Raw genomic sequence first — 16,755 nt, forward strand, 5'->3', positions numbered from 1 at the left:
TTTCTCCTTAGATTTTAAGGAAGAAAAAAAAAACCAGCTCTCAGAAGGGAGCCGGCTTATAGACCTGACACATCACTAGCTCATTGATGAGGCCATGGTAATGTTGAACTACACATTTAAAACCTGAACCTGAATTTACATGATTTATCCTTCATTCAGATTGAATGCCTGCAGTATGTCAGAAACCAGCTGTACTTCTTTGATCTCAACTCTGAAGTTCAACCCCTACTATCTGAGAGGTCTGTATCTGGGCTACAACAAGCTGCAGGATTCAGGCGTGGAGCAGCTGTGTGATCTTCTGAAGAGTCCACACTGTACACTGGAGAATCTGGGGTCAGTTCACTGACTGTCTGTTATTATTGTTAATCTTAATGTTTAACTACTGAACCTAATTTATCTACATACATAAATTACATCCATGAAGTAACATTTTCTGTATTTTCAGTATTTTACTGAACAGTTTAGTCTGTAGTTATAAAATATATGACTGATTCTTAAATAAAATTTAGAAATGTTCACTGTTCGTTGTTGAAGTAAATGAATGTTTATAATTTTTGGTAAAGAGTCACATCTGTACACAGAAGATCCTCTGTTTGAAACTGATCAAGTTTACTTGATGAAGGACACACACGCACACACACACACACACACATACACACACAGAGATTGACTCAGTGTTGACATGAATATGTGTCTGAATGTGATGATATTTGGATGATGTCTGTAGAAGGCTGACATTATGATGATCCACAATAACACAATGACAAAGTCACTCTGTTCATTGATGAGGACATAATGTTGAACTACACATTTAAAACCTGAACACATCTGATTGGATTATAATGTAGCGAATTATGGATCTTAAAAGATATTAAAATTAGCTCTCGTAATCAGGGGCACCACCTTCGTAAGAAGGAAAAGATTTGTACTTAATTGGTTGTTTGATTAGCCAATTAATAAATCAATAAAATATAATAATGAATAAATCAATACATTTCTGAATCAGTCAAATATCTAAATTTCATGGCTCTACAGTTCAATAGATCCCCTGTATCACTTCAAAGAATAGACATATACCATTGATTGAGTTTTATGGATTTTATTAACTACACACTACTAATAAATGATGTAAGAATAAATGTAATGATACAATGCAATATGAACTCAAGAGACTACACTATATAGCGACATGAATGAAAGATGATGGTGAATAATGAATTAAAATGAAGGATATGTAATTAGGTGGAAAATAAGAAAACTTGTAAGCTTTTCTGAGTCTTACTTTTAAAGAAAATTTGAATTACTCGATCTGACATCAACCCTTGATTAAAGCAATATTTGGATCCTACTTTCATCGATGGAGGGTCTCAGCTGTCCGTCCTTTAGAACCACGCGTACGCACACCAAGTGGAAGATCTCAGAGAGCGTCGGAGGTCCGGGCGGAGTGAGGATGGTCGGGGTCGGCTGGCCTTCCGTCAGACTGCCTGGCTCCGGTAGTTGTCTGCTAGCAGACTTTGTTCCTTTCGGTTACGATGAGTCGTAGGGTTGACAGACGTTTGTCTTCCCAAAAAGTTCTCTCACGTTGATGAAAGATGGAGGAAAAGTCCAATTTAACTAGCTCACTGTTTAATAACTTTCTGGAGAGATCTCAGCGTTGGCCACAAGTCAAAATCATCAAAAATGTCAAAAACAGGCTGAATGCGAAACTTAATGACGTGTTTACTTAAAGGGCCTTTTCTCTGTACGTTGCTGGTGAAAGTTACAAGATTTAAAACTTAAGAAAACTTAGATAAAGAATAAGATAAGGTCTTTGGATCTTTGTTTGGCCAAGAGAGAGACCCTGTCAGTCTCTATATCAAACCTGGTCCAATTTACTCATCCGAGGGTCAAAGGTGACTCTGACCAGATGATGTTCTGAGCCGTACTGATGCTGTGTCCGCTACAATAAATTGATTTTAATCTATATCATTTATTCTTTATTCAGATTGGACGGCTGCAGTTTGTCAGAGACCAGCTGTACTTCTGTGGTCTCAGCCCTGAAGTGCAACCCCTCCCATCTGATACAGCTGGATCTGAGTCTCAACAAACTGCAGGATTCAGACGTGGAGCTGCTGTGTGATCTTCTGAAGAATCCACACTGCAGACTGGAGGCTCTGAGGTCAGACACCTTTTTTTTTTACTTCTGTGTTGACGTTAATATGATGTGACAGTCGCGTTGACACTAAACTGCAGACATAAAGCTGATATTATGCTGAATAGCTTAATGGGAAAATCCACTTTCTTCTTCAGTGGTTTGGTCCATTTAAATCCTAGACTGGATAATTTGCTCTGAACCTCTGAAACTTTGTTTTTTGTCTTCACAGTTTTTAATCTGCAACGTTGCCCACAAGCATCCTGGTGCCTTTCATACTCAAACAGAAATGTATATGAAAGTGTGTGCTAGATAATATACATAGAACAAATAAACACACACTAATAATCACTGTATGACATTAACATGAAACCATGAATGCACGTCACTTATCGCTGATAAACATTTTAAAAAGCTCATAGAAAGACTTCGTGCTCTTACTTTGATATGCGGAAATGACGTCACCAGTAGGCGATCACTTGCTATCCGCTAAATGAAAATTTATTTGTAAATTAATTTAATGTATTTTTTATATTTGTGGAATTTGTTTGTGTATTTGCAGATCCGTTTTATATTTGCAAAATATTTTTGTGAGTATACAAATCTTTTTTTTGTATTTGTGGAAGGTGTTTATATTTACAGATTACACATTTACACACAGATTGTCGATCTGCACACACACAACATTATGAAACAAATCTAACTCCATAAGGAACACACTGAAAAAAGACTCCACACACTGATCTGAGCTCTCAGTTTGTGTTTTTTAACAAGATATTATATCTGACTACTAGATGTGAAACTGTGGAAGTGGACTGAACAGTGATCAGATTCTACTGTATTCAGAGTGTCTCTACCTGCAGGGGAGCTAACAGCAGCCAGCAGCTGTCTGCAGTATCAGACTGATGTCAACACAAATACAAACAGTGCACATTAACTAATGAGCAGACTTTGTGTAGTGGAGGTACTTTGTTACTGTACTTAAGTAGATTTTTCAGGTATCTTACTTGAGTATTTATTATTCTGCAGAATTTTTACCTTTAATCACTACATTTTAACACAAATATTTGTACAAAACAGGCCTGTCTTCTTATAATGTGACCAAGGTTGAAACAAGGATTTCAACCTTGGTCACATTATAAGAAGAAGACATGATGTGCAAATAAGATGGGCGGCAGTTCATATCAAAATCTGCTACTGGCAAAGAAAGTCCCAACAATGTGTGCAGACATTGCAGGAATCGTTGCATGATGTCATTGATATTAATGAGAGCTCCTTTTCACTGTTTGTATTTGACAGTTTTTAACCTGCATCCTGTTCATGGAGTTTCTATTTTCTAAACTTCTACTTTCTAAACTTCTTCAGCTCTGAACAGATTATGAAACATTGAAACAACATGAAACACTGAATGATTTCAAGCATCAACTTTGTCTTTTAAAGTGACGTCCTTTATTCTTTATTCAGACTGGAGATCTGCAGTTTGTCAGAGACCAGCTGTGCTTCTCTGGCTGCAGCTCTGAAGTCCAACACCTCCCATCTGAGAGATCTGAATCTGAGTAACAACAACCTGAAGGATTCAGACGTGAAGCTGCTGTCTGATCTTAAGAAGAGTCCACGCTGCAGACTGGAGTATCTGAGGTCAGTAGAGAGTTGGAGTCAGTCTGTGCTGGTTTCAGCAGTTTAGTATTAAACACAGTCAGTATGAAAGCAAAGATCCAGTATTTCCTGGTGAAGCTCCAACCTTCTCAGTGCTGCTTTCCTCAGTGAAGCTGTGAGAGGAGAATGGTGACAGGCTTCAGGATTGGACAGAAAGACATAGAGAGAGAGAGAACAGTCAGCCAATCAGATGAGCCAGAAGCTTGTTGTGATCATGTGTTTGAGTTGATGTGAAGACGACTGTTGTTGTTGTGTTGATGTCTGCAGGAAATATAGTTGGATTACAGCTGACAGCCTTACAACATGTATAGAGACGGTGGTCCTCATCATCAAACTGTCACACCATCAAATCTGATCTACATCACTTTACTAATGTTGATATGATTCATATTGTTGAAACGTAGAGATTCATCATGTTCTTGGTTTGTAGAAACATTAAATTGTGGCGACCAGGCTGCATGTGATGATTTAACAGCAGGTAACGTCTTCAAATCCCACAGAGACTCTGTAGCTTTAAACTTTGATAAGAGTTGACATGTATCAGCAGTAAATCCATCAGTAAACTGATGAGTGAATGTCTCTGTTTCTGCAGTAATGATGTGTTCATGACTCTCTGCACTTTATTTCCTCTGTGTACTTCAGTGAAATCTGCAGAGGAAACACACTTGATAGTAAAAGTGTGTGCAGGTGTGTGAGCTTGGAGCTCAGTGTGTTCACTCCAACACGTTAACATGAGAGCTGAAAGGAAGCAAGCTACGCTGCACAGCTGTTCCACTTCTGGTCTGAACAGGACTGAAGTCCCTGCTGCTCTTTATACTGGATGTGCTGCATCACTGACTGATAGCTGATGAAGTGAGTCTCACTAAACACTCATTTATCTCCTCTGTTCTTTCTTCTTCTCTCATCAGATGGTGATGATCTGTCAGAGTGAGAGTGAACATCCAGGAGTGTTGAGAGAGGATCAGCTGGATCCTCATGATCCATCTGGAGTCTGGATCTGGATTTTATCATCTTCACTTAAGTCTCTTAACTGACTACAAACTGAACAGTTATCTCTGGATTTAGCTGAAGTCAGAACTTTACACATGTGTTATATATGAGCTGTTTGATGCAGATAAAGATAAAAACAGGTGTTATAAGTCAGACTCTGAGCTGGGCTCATATTTATCAAGCGTCTCAGAATCACACTGAGAGGTAAGGAGGACTAAAACTAATGAATGAAGCAGAAGAGAATTGACTGTGACTTTCAGCAGGAGAAGGATTACTGCTGGGAGAGAGTGAGACGTCGCTGTTTTACCACAGTCAGAGCAGCAAAGTAGAAATGATGATGACGTGTTGTAGTTTTCTCACAGTCTCAGCTGTAAATATTAAACAGTGGTAATTTGGTATATTATGTGTATAGACAGGTAACCAGACACATAACCTTGGTAAGTTACCTAACAAAACTATGAAGCCAAAATGCATTATAAGATGATATTTACAAACTGTAAAGAAAACCTGAGAAACAAATGCATCCGAGATGTTCATTAAGATAACAGGTGATTTGACTGAGCTGATGAAATTGTCTTGGTTCAGCCACATGGTTTCACAGCCTGTAATAATGCTGCATCTTGTACAGACACATGTTGTAAACCGTCTCCATGAAGAACATCTTCTCTTCCACTGTTCAGTTCCTCTTTCAGCTACACCCCAAGTTAACTTCTGTTCTCTACATGAAGGTAAAAACACTCTAACAATATAAACAGATATATTCAGCTGCATCCTCCTCTCTAATATCAGGCTGTAGCTCTGCTGTTATATGAAGCAGCCGAAATTATAAACAAGCCTAAAAAATATTTGAGCTGTTGTAATGAAGCTGAGATATCCTTCATTGTGCAACTGTCATGATCAGAGGCTGATTTAGTGATTTTGGGCCTCTAGACAAACTCAGTCATGGGTTCTCCTTTACACCTTCTTTCACCTTTTCTCTAACTGAGAGTGTTGGTGGTAGAAGACAAAACGTAGTTCAACAATAAAACTTGCCTGATAGCACAAAGCAACTAAAACACCATGTCAGGTTAATAAATCTAGTAAATAAATCTAGCAGCTCACTTTCCTGATTAGGCAGTGGTTTTAAAAAAGCACACAGCATAGCCCCCTCTCCTCACACACATCAGACTATTAGTAGTAGTAGTTAGTAGTAGTTAATAGTAGTTTGATGCATGAAACAAACATCCAGCAGGATCATGTGACCTCTGTCAAATAGAGGAATCAGTGGAGCCTGTAATGTTTCACTGCCATAAATACTCTGGAGAACGAGAAACATTAAAAAGAGAGAAATCAGGAAGCTTGAATGTAAAGAATGTATTTACCATCAGGTTAGGGAGTCTAATCCATTATCTGAATGAAACTGGGCTGATCAAAGAAGTTAGTGTTCAGTGAAATATGGACGATGGATCAGATGTCAGATATCACTTGATATAACTCACACTGCTGCTCCACCGTCTGAATGAAGTGGAGTAAAAGTATAAAGTAGCATAAAAAGTATCTTAAAGTGGTAATTAAGTCCAGCGCTCCACTGTCTGTAGCACAGTAAAGATTTTATTAACAAATGTACATTCAAGTGCTCTGAAGTAGAAAAAAAATGATTGTAATGAAAAAAAGCTTTTTGTTCATCTCATGTTGATCCTCCACCTTCAAGACATTAAAGAGACGTACCTACTTTCTTTTATCTCAAATACTAACAAGTCTTTCCTGCTGTTCATTTATGTGTTTCACTTTCTGTTGTGTCCAAACTTCAAAACCTCCCGACAAACGTCTGGTTGAATTAAGACTTCTTTGTTCTTAAAAAGGAAACTCTTGTTCCAGTTTTAGATGTTTTATAGTTTGAGTATAATCAGTCTTTTAAAGTCCCGCTGGGTGTCATGGACCAGTGATCAGAGGCAGCACGTTCTGGTCCCAGTTGTCGTCCCAGCGCTGCCCTCTGCTGGACCGGAGGTTCCTCCTGAACGTTCCCAGTCTGCCGTCTGAACTGGGAAACTCTGACAGCAGAGACTGAAAACACACAAACACCAAAAAAAACAAAAAAACCTCATTAATACGAAATTTGTGATTTAAAGCCACCAATCAGAACACTTCAACCAGAAAGTGTTGACAATTGTTGTGTGCTGATGTTGCAGATCTGATCAAATCAAATCTGATCAACAGAATGAACTGTTTGTCTGTTAAACTCTTAAACAATAACTAAAAAACTTAACTGGAGTTACTGATTCATTGAATTAATAGAAACCATGTACTTCACTACTACATGTGCAGGAGTAGAGACAAATGTAAGACAAATTCTCATCACACATTTAACCCTCATGTTGTCCTCAGGTCAAGGAAGGACAGAAAGAAGGACAGGAGGAAGGAAGGAAATGAGTAAGGATGAAAAGAGGAAGGAATTTAGGAGAGAAGGAAGGAAGGAAGGAAAGTAGTAAGGACGAAAAGAGGAAGGAAGGAAGGAGTAAGGAGGGAGGGAAGGAGGAAAGTACGAAGGAAGGAAGGAAAGTAGTAAGGACGAAAAGAGGAAGGAATTTAGGAGAGATGGAAGGAAGGAAGGAGGGAATGAGGAAAGGACGAAGGAAGGAAGGAAGGAAGAAAGTGAGGATGGAAAGAAGGAAGGAAAGGAGTAAGGAGGGAGGGAGGAAAAAAGGAAGGAAGTATGGAAGGAGGAGGGAGCAAAGAAAGAGGGAAGGAGGCGAAGAATGAAAGAAAAATCAAAGAAGGGAGGGAGGAGGAAGGAAGGAAGGAATTAAGAAGGAAGGAAAGGAGGAAAGAAGGAAGGAGGGAGGAAAGAAAGAGAGAAGGAGGTAAGGAAGAAAAGGAAGGAAGGAAGGAACTAAGAAGGAAGGAAGAAAAGAACAAACAAGTAAAAACAGACTGGGACAATTTGACCCGGGCGGACGACACGAGGGTTGCAGTTGCAGCCGTACACAGGAGATGTTCATGGACACATTTCTGTACGGGAAAAACTAACTTTGTCCTAAAGCTCATAAAGAGAACTGAGAACTTCTCACCTTCAGCTGCTCGGCGAGCTCCTCAGAGTCTCTGAAGATCAGTCCGTTCTCCTCGTGTTTCACCAGCTCATGTAAACTGAGGAGAAACAGATTTATTTATTCACAGATTCATTAAAGTCATAGACTGTATAAAAGAAATGGACGTAACATCTGTGACGTCACCCATTGGTTTGTGGACTGCTGCTCGGAAGCCAATAGTTTCGAATCTAGGCAGCGCCATCTTGAAAATTTCAGGATTCTACTTATATGGACATGAGGCGGGGCCATGGGCGGAGCGGGGAGGTTGCTATGGTTACGAGGGCTGGATCTCGAGGGCATTGGTCAATCAACCTGTCAATCAGGACGTAGCCCCTAATGCATACCCTAATGCTTTATCGTCAAATATAAAATCAGGGAGGCCAAAATGTCCCAAATGAACATCATACTGCATTGAAGAAGGCTTTAAACTAGCGATTGAGACCATAAACACATTTTGAAAACGTTTACTGAGGTTAGAAATCAAGTGAGAAGTTGGTGAATTCTCCATTGACTTGTATAGAGACGGTCGCCCCCTGGTGGCCTTTTGATAGAATGCAGCTCTAAGTTACTTCCGCATTGGCTCCTTTTCAGAGGACAGGAACTCCCCGCCTGATTAAAGTCTCAGTTTGTTCCGAGAGAATTTTCAATACTGTAATTTATGGGAGAATTTGAGCTGAAGATGTTCACTGTTTGACTGCTTTTCTGATCCTTTCACTTCACTTTCATATACAGATAATACCGATAATGTGGAAGATGGCTATGGGTAAATATTATAATCATATTTCTAAAAGCAAATGGAGAGACAGTAAAGGTTCAGACACATTTGTATTGTGTGTTTTAAGGGAAGTGGAACAGCTCTGCAGATGTGGCGAACTCCTCTGTAGGAACATTTCAAATTCAACTTTTCAATAAATGAGTTAAATTGTATAAAATGGCTTTGTTCATCCATTAAATCAACAACATGTACAGCTTCTCATTTATTATCTGTTTGGATGAAATGAGAACTGCAGCCAACTGATCTCAGACCTTAAACTGTGAAGTAAAATTAAAAGGACCAGTCTAAGATTTAGTGACATCTAGTGGTGAAGTTACACAATTCAACCAAATGAACAACACAGCAATTCTTCTTTTCAGGTGACCATACTTATTTAGTGAATCAAAACATACTTATATTCCATTTCTGCCATCTGTTCCACTAGATGCCACTAAATTCTACACACTTTTAAAAAATGGGTCTAAATCAGGAGTGTCAAACATACCAGAACTGGCCCCCTGGATAACTTTGTGAAGTGTGAACATTGCAGAAAAGCTATTCTCGCTTATTTTCACTCATCATTCACAGTCGAGGAACTTGAGATAAACTGTCCTTGAAATCTGAATCACACTACAAGTCCAATTTTTTCTGCTTGGACACATTTTTGATCATTTTCTCTAACCAGGATACCCCCTGATGGTTGATTATAGTAAAGTTATAATATGTATTAAGTTATCAGTCAATTATTGGGCTTCATGTGGCTCCTGATCTAGTCTAGATCTATCAGAGCTAGTACAGCCTCACAGCACATCCAGAGCACTTAGGTCAACAAACCAGCTGCTCCTGGCTGTACCTCGGTCCAGACTCTCTACTCGGGGGGACAGAGCCTTCTCAGTGGCGGCCCCCAAGCTGGGTTAGGGTTGGAACAGCCTATCTTCCCACGTTAGAGCTGCACAGTCTGTAGAGCTTTTTTTTTTTTTTTTTTTTTTGTCACTTAAATTTTTATTGACAAATCAACGAAGTAAATGCAAATACAATCAACTATAACAAAAGCTGCCTGGGAATACAACTTATTCTTACTATTTTATGGGTTAGAGTATTCATCAGTTACTCTTCCTGTCCGATATCGTCTTGAGTCTTGTATAGTGTCCATTTCTCCCACTTCTTGTCCAGTTGAGCTTCTTGTAGCCTCAGTATGTGTGTCAGTTTTTCCATTAAAAATATTTCTTCCACAATTGACAGCCACTGATCTTTTGTTGGTGTTGTTTCTTTTCCCCAGTTTCTAGTGATGGCTTTCTTGCCTGCTACCAGCAGTATTTTGATCAAATAGCCATCATAGTGTTAACGGTCTCATCTGAAAATTTACCTGTAGAGCATTTTAAAACACTACTAAAAACCGTTTCCCTACTACTAAAAATCTGTTTTCCTTGGCATTCAGTCCCAGCTAGGCGAGAATCCTTGGCTTCCTACTTTTTATTTATTTTACTTTTTATTTGTTTTTATTCTAATTTTAGTTTTTAAACTGAGCTCTTACTATTCCTTTATTGTTTTTATTTATTATTATATTGTGTGTGATTACATTGTATTTTAATAACTGTACAGCACTTTGGCTCAACTGAGGTTGTTTTTTAAAATGTGCTTTATAAATAAACTTGACTTGATCTAAAATGAGTTTGACACCCCTGGTCTAAATTGTTAAAGACAGTTTCCGTCTGACTGTAAAGCTAAATTTAAAACAATTTCCAATAAAAATCTGCAAAGAAAACGCAGATGGATGCTTGTTTCTGTCCAACACTGTTCTGTTAACGTCCTGATGAACAAACTCCTGATAAACACTTGGTGGCGCTAATTCTCCAGATTAAAAACTCCAAATATTCCCAGAACAGTCGTGGATGGAAACGAGCATTAATCTGCATTTTCTTTTCAAGATTTTCTGGAAATGAGAATAAAATTCACACCACTCTTGGATCCAAAACGTGGCTGCAGTCACATTGAGTTTTGTGTTTTTTTGTGATTTCAAACTAAAAGTCATTTCACTAAGAGTCATTTCCTGCTGCTCACCATTTGAAGTGGATCGCACAGACGGGCAGACAGCAGCCAAACATGTCCACCACCTTCATGGGCAGATCCAGACCGCTGGACGACTTGTGGAGACAAACACCCAGATCTGCTGAACCTGGACGACACACACAAACACACACAAACACACACAAACACACACACACACACACACACACACACACACAAACACATAAAAACTGGGTTCATCGAGAGGAGCTTTCTGTTTCTTATTGTTTTATGACATTATGGAGGTTAAAAATCAAGTTCTTTCCCGCCACCTCAAATGTACGTTCAGACCATAGACTGTATAAAAGAAATGGACGTAACATCCGTGACGTCACCCATTGGTTTGTGGACTGCTGCTCGGAAGCCAATAGTTTCTAATCTAGGCAGCGGCCATCTTGAAAATTTCAGGTGCATGCTGGGAAAAATAAAAACATGGATTCTACTTATATGGGCATGAGGCGGGGCCATGGGCGGAGCGGGGAGGTTGCTATGGTTACGAGGGCTGGATCTCAAGGACATTGGTCAATCAACCTGTCAATCAGGACGTAGCCACGCCCTAATGCATACCCTGCTTTATCGTCACATATAAAATCAGGGAGGCCAAAATGTCCCAAATGAACTAATATATATATATATATATATATACATAAATAAATAATGATAATAATAATAATAATGATAATTATTATTTATAGAGAATCCGTTTTTCAAAGAGAACAAATAAAAAAACTATTTGATAAATAAAAAACTATTTTAACGAAGGAATAAAAGCAAGAACAGACAAACCATATTTAAAAATGAGATAAAAAAGTTAAAATTCAAACTCACTTTACACTAACGTTATAAAATGGTCCATTTTAGGAGTCTGAGTGTAATAGTGTAATGTAACAGTAACACAGTGTCAGTCTCACCTAATAAAACAGGATAGTCTTCAGCCTCTAACCACGGAGTGCAGATCTCCACATGTTGTAAATGCAGCGAGTCCATCAGCTTCCTGTAGTGTTCCTTCTGAGGACCCTTACCTACACACACACACACACACACACACACACACACACACAGAGTATAAACCACTGCATTAAACCACAGACCATTGGACAGGTAGACAAAGTGTGAGGGGGATTGTGTTCCTTCACAGGGGCCGTCTGTCAGGAATGTCTTTTTATTGTGTTTTAGAAACTATGAGCTATACCTTAAAGAACAAGAATGATAAGTTTTGGAGAATATGGAAGGTTTTCTGTAATTTCCTTGAGAAAAATGATATGGAAGTAGACGACTGGAATGAAGAGTTGATCTGAGGATTTATTTATTTATTTTTATTACTATTATTTTCTTTTTAATTATTTTTCTTTCTTTCTTTTTTTATTTTATTAATTTATTTATAATTTATTATTTGTTTATTTTTATTATTTTCTTTTTAATTATTATTTTTCTTTCTTTCTTTTATTTATTTTAAATTTATTATTTATTTTTATTATTTTCTTAATAATAATAATTATTTTTCTTTTTTTCTTTTATTTATTTATTTTTAATTTATTATTAATTTATTTTTATTATTATTATTGTCTTTTTAATTATTTTTCTTTCTTTCTTTTTAATGTTATTAATTTATTTTTACTTTATTATTTATTTATTTATTTTTATTATTTTCTTTTTAATTATTATTTTTCTTTCTTTCTTTTATTTATTTTTAATTTATTATTCATGTATTTTTATTATTTTCTTTTTAATTATTATTTTTCTTCCTTTTCTTTTCTTTATTTTTTGTGTTTGTGTTTATTTATTTATTTCTTAATTTTTACTTTTACTATCCTTTTTTTTCCACAGTTAATTGTATTTATTTTTATCTACTGTATTTCTGTTTGATCATTATCATTATTATTGCTATTATAATTATAATGACCTATATGTGCCTTCTTGTTGTGTATTGGGGAGATTACCTGTGATCACACACACTAGTGACGGTAAAGAAGCTCCTCCTTTAATTAAATCTTCATATTCTGTAAAAAAAAACAAACGAAAAAATGATTTAAAATATTAACAATAATAATAATAATGATTTGTTCTTTAGTGTAGTTTCCGTATAAAAACATGTGGTACCTTCCAGAGCTTTCAGCAGGACGGAGAAATCTTCATCCTCTGTGGAGATACACACACACACACACACACACACACACACATAGACACACACACACACACACACACACACACACACACACACACACACACACACACACACACATACACACACACACACACACACACACACACAGATACACAGAATTACAACACCAGTAAAACTACCAGTAGCAAAAGAAGGAAGGAAGGAAGGAAGGAGTAAGGAGGGAGGGAGGAAGGAAGGAAGGGAGGAAGGAAGGAAGGAAGGAGGAAGGAGGGAGGGAGGAAGGAAGGGAGGAAAAGAGGAAGGAAGGAAGGAGAGAAGGAGAGAAGGGAGGAAGGAAGGAAGGGAGGAAGGAAGGAAGGAGTAAAGAGGGAGGGAGGAAGGAAGGGAGGAAGAGGGGAAGGAAGGAAGGAGAGAAGGAGAGAAGGAAGGAAGGAAAGGAGTAAGGAGGGAGGGAGGAAGGAAGGAAGGAAGGAAGGAGTAAGGAGGGAGGGAAGAAGGAAAGGAGTAAGGAGGGAGGAAGGAAGGAAGGAAGGAAGGGAGGAAAAGAGGAAGGAAGGAAGAAATCAGGGAGGCCAAAATGTCCCAAATGAACATCATACTGCATTGAAGAAGGCTTTAAACTAGCGATTGAGACCATAAACACATTTTGAAAACGTTTACTGAGGTTAGAAATCAAGTGAGAAGTTGGTGAATTCTCCATTGACTTGTATAGAGACGGTCGCCCCCTGGTGGCCTTTTGATAGAATGCAGCTCTAAGTTACTTCCTGGTTGGCTTCAGAACTCCCCGTCTGGTTTGAACCTAACAGAGCAGCACTTTAAACTATCCTTCCTTCCTTCCTCCCTTCCTTCCTTCCTCCTATCCTTCCCTCCTTCCTTCCTTCCTCCTATCCTTCCTATCCATCCTTCCTTCCTCCCTTCCTCTCTTCCTCCTATCCTTCCTTCCTTCCTTCCTTCCTTCCTCCTATCCTTCCTTCCTCCCTTCCCTCCTTCCTCCTATCCTTCCTTCCTTCCTCCTATCTTTCCTTCCTCCCTTCCTCCTATCTTTCCTCCCTCCCTTCCCCTTCTTCCTATCCTTCCTTCCTCCCTTCCCTCCTTCCTCCTATCCTTCCTTCCTCCCTTCCCTCCTTCCTCCTATCCTTCCTTCCTTCCTCCTATCTTTCCTTCCTCCCTTCCTCCTATCTTTCCTTCCTCCCTTCCCTTCTTCTTATCCTTCCTTCCTCCCTTCCCTCCTTCCTCCTATCCTTCCTTCCTCCCTTCCCTCCTTCCTCCTATCCTTCCTTCCTTCCTCCTATCTTTCCTTCCTCCCTTCCTCCTATCTTTCCTTCCTCCCTTCCCTTCTTCTTATCCTTCCTTCCTCCCTTCCCTCCTTCCTCCTATCCTTCCTTCCTCCCTTCCCTCCTTCCTCCTGTTCACAATATAATGACGATAAAGACACTTTTGACACTTTGATTATTCAGCGTGTTTAGAAAGAAGGATAGGAAGAAGGAGGAAGGAAGGATATGAGTAAGGAAGGAAGGGAGCGAACCTGTCCAGCTGGTGCTGCTGATGAGCAGCGCCGGCCGCTCCGCCCTCAGCGTCACCGTGTCATCAGTGAGGTCACGGACCGAGAAGACCGTCCTCTCCAGCTCGCCGTCCTCGCCGTCACGCCTGGAAACACACAACGGGTTCGCAGAGTTCAGACGAGGGTTGTTAGAGATGTCTTCCGTCCTCCCTTCCCTCCTTCCTCCTATCCTCAATTCCTTCCTTCCTCCCTTCCCTCCTTCTTCCTATCCTTCCTTCCTCCTTTCCCTCCTTCCTCCTATCCTCAATTCCTTCCTTCCTCCTTTCCTTCCTTCCTCCTATCCTCAATTCCTTCCTTCCTCCTTTCCTTCCTTCCTCCCTTCCCTCCTTCCTCCTATCCTTCCTTCTATCCTCCCTTCCTTCCTTACTCATATCCTTCCTTCCTCCTTCTTCCTATCCTTCCTTCTATCCTCCCTTCCTTCCTTACTCCTATCCTTCCTTCTATCCTCCCTTCCTTCCTTCCTCCTATCCTTCCTTCTATCCTCCTATCCTTCCTTCTATCCTCCCTCATATCCTTCCTTCATCCTTCTTCCTATCCTTCCTTCCTTCCCTCCCTCCCTCCTTCCTATCCTTCCTTCCTGCTATCCTTCCATCCTCCTTCTTCCTATCCTTCCTTCTATCCTCCCATCCTTCCTTCCTCCCTTCCCTCCTTCCTCCTATCATTCCTTCTATCCTCCCTTCCTACCTTACTCCTGTCCTTCCTTCCTCCTTCTTCCTATCCTCCCTTCCATCCTTACTTCTATCCTCCCTTCCTCCTATCCTTCCTTCCTCCTTCTTCCTATCCTTCCTTCTATCCTCCCTTCTTATCCTTCCTTCTATCCTCCCTTCTATCCTCCCTTCCATCCTTACTTCTATCCTTCCTTCCTCCTTCTTCCTATCCTGCCTTCGCTCCCTCCTTCCTATCCTTCCTATCCATCCTTCCATCCTTGCTTCCTTCCTCCCTTCCTCCCTGGGATAGTTTTGTGTCTGTATTTACAGTATAACTTATTTTCTGCTGTTCTATGACTCTGTAAATTTGGGAACTGAGATGTTTCCTTTTCAACACATCTCTCACCCGCTGTGTCTGAACTGTCCGTCCTTCTTTCCTTCCTTCCTTCCTTCTTTCCTTCCTTCCTTCCTAAGACCTAAGATCAGCTGTTAGGGTAAATGTTCCCTCCATCTCCATCTCTCACCCGCTGTGTCTGAACTGAGGATGAGTGTCGGCCAGCCTGACGAAGAGTTCGTGCTGCAGCTTCAGCGGAGTCTCTCTGAAGATGGCGGCCGGTCTGTCGTACAGCGTCGTCGCCCTGGAAACATCAGACAGTCATTCAGTTAGTTAGTAGACAGTTATCACATCTACATGAGAACTTTTCCTTCCTTCCTTCCTTCCTTCCTTCCTTCCCTCCCTCCTTCCTATCATTCCTTCCTTACTCCTATCATTCCTTCTTCCCTTCCTTCCTCTTTCTTCCTATCCTTCCTTCCTCCTATCCTCCCTTCCTTCCTTACCTCCCTTCCTTCCTTACTCCTATCCTTCCTTCCTTTTTTAATTCCTCCCTTCCCTCCTTCTTCCTATCATTCTTTCCTTCCTTCCTCCTATCCTTCCTTCCTTCCCTCCCTCCTTCTTCCTTCCTCCCATCATTCCTTCCTCCCTTCCCTCTATCCTTCCCTCCTTCTTCCTTCCTCTTATCCTTTCTCCCTTCCCTCCTTCCTCCAATCCTTCCTCCCTTCCCTCCTTCCTCCTATCCTTCCTTCCTTTTTTACTTCCTCCCTTCCCTCCTTCCTCCTATCCTTCCTTCCTTTTTTACTTCCTCCTTTCCCTCCTTCTTCCTATCATTCTTTCCTTCCTTCCTCCTATCCTTCTTTCCTTCCCTCCTTCTTCCTTCCTCCCATCATTCCTTCCTCCCTTCCTTCTATCCTTCCTTCCTTCCTTCCTCCTATCCTTGCTTCCTCCCTTCCTTCCATGAACATGAACCTCTCCTGTTAAATCATTTGAAGCGGTGGAATAATAAATTCATCCGTACTTGATGCCCCAGTTTTCCCGCAGGTCGTCCTTCATGGCGTTCGTCACACACAGGCTGTGAGAAGCCAGAGGACCGAAGAAGTGTTCATACCTGAAAGAAATAAAGAAAGAAAGAAAGAAAGAAAGAAAAAAGAAAAAGAACCGAGTCAGTAGAAAATCTTTTAGACCCTTTAAACCAGGGGTGTCAAACATGAGGCCCGTGGGCCTTCTCTTTCTTGCTTCCTTCCATCTGTCTTTCATTCTTTCTTTCTTCCTTCCTTCCTCCCTTTCTTCCATCCATCTATCCTTCCTGTCTTCTCTTCCTTCCTTCCATCTGTATTTCCTTCCTTCCTTCCATCCGTCTTTCCTTCCTGTCTTCTCTTCCTTCCATTTGTTATTTCATTCCTTCCTTACATCTGCTCTTTCCTT

The 16,755-nt window shown here is 40.1% G+C and overlaps 2 protein-coding genes across 3 annotated transcripts in view; one reads left to right on the forward strand and one right to left on the reverse strand.

The window, feature by feature from the left end:
• LOC128379341 (NACHT, LRR and PYD domains-containing protein 12-like) overlaps positions 1-3,913 on the forward strand; it is a 51,440-nt gene extending 47,527 nt beyond the window's left edge. Inside the window, exons 9-11 of the mRNA XM_053338958.1 lie at positions 160-333; positions 1,985-2,158; positions 3,596-3,913. Of these exons, the coding sequence (XP_053194933.1) occupies positions 160-333; positions 1,985-2,158; positions 3,596-3,815 (568 nt within the window). The 3' untranslated portion in view covers positions 3,816-3,913. The remainder of the gene's footprint in view (positions 1-159; positions 334-1,984; positions 2,159-3,595) is intronic.
• A 2,775-nt stretch (positions 3,914-6,688) lies between these two features.
• alg1 (ALG1 chitobiosyldiphosphodolichol beta-mannosyltransferase) overlaps positions 6,689-16,755 on the reverse strand; it is a 14,225-nt gene continuing 4,158 nt past the window's right edge. Inside the window, exons 5-13 of one of the 2 annotated variants that reach the window (XM_053338150.1) lie at positions 16,349-16,438; positions 15,521-15,634; positions 14,314-14,435; positions 12,764-12,802; positions 12,604-12,663; positions 11,575-11,685; positions 10,658-10,772; positions 7,825-7,900; positions 6,689-6,820 (exon numbers count right to left, since the gene is read on the reverse strand). In XM_053338150.1, coding sequence (XP_053194125.1) covers positions 6,689-6,820; positions 7,825-7,900; positions 10,658-10,772; positions 11,575-11,685; positions 12,604-12,663; positions 12,764-12,802; positions 14,314-14,435; positions 15,521-15,634; positions 16,349-16,438 — 859 coding nt within the window. The remainder of the gene's footprint in view (positions 6,821-7,824; positions 7,901-10,657; positions 10,773-11,574; positions 11,686-12,603; positions 12,664-12,763; positions 12,803-14,313; positions 14,436-15,520; positions 15,635-16,348; positions 16,439-16,755) is intronic. The other variant, XM_053338151.1, reaches the window with a different exon arrangement.

This window comes from Scomber japonicus, chromosome 18, assembly GCF_027409825.1.
Source record: "Scomber japonicus isolate fScoJap1 chromosome 18, fScoJap1.pri, whole genome shotgun sequence".
In the NCBI taxonomy this organism is placed as follows: domain Eukaryota; kingdom Metazoa; phylum Chordata; class Actinopteri; order Scombriformes; family Scombridae; genus Scomber; species Scomber japonicus.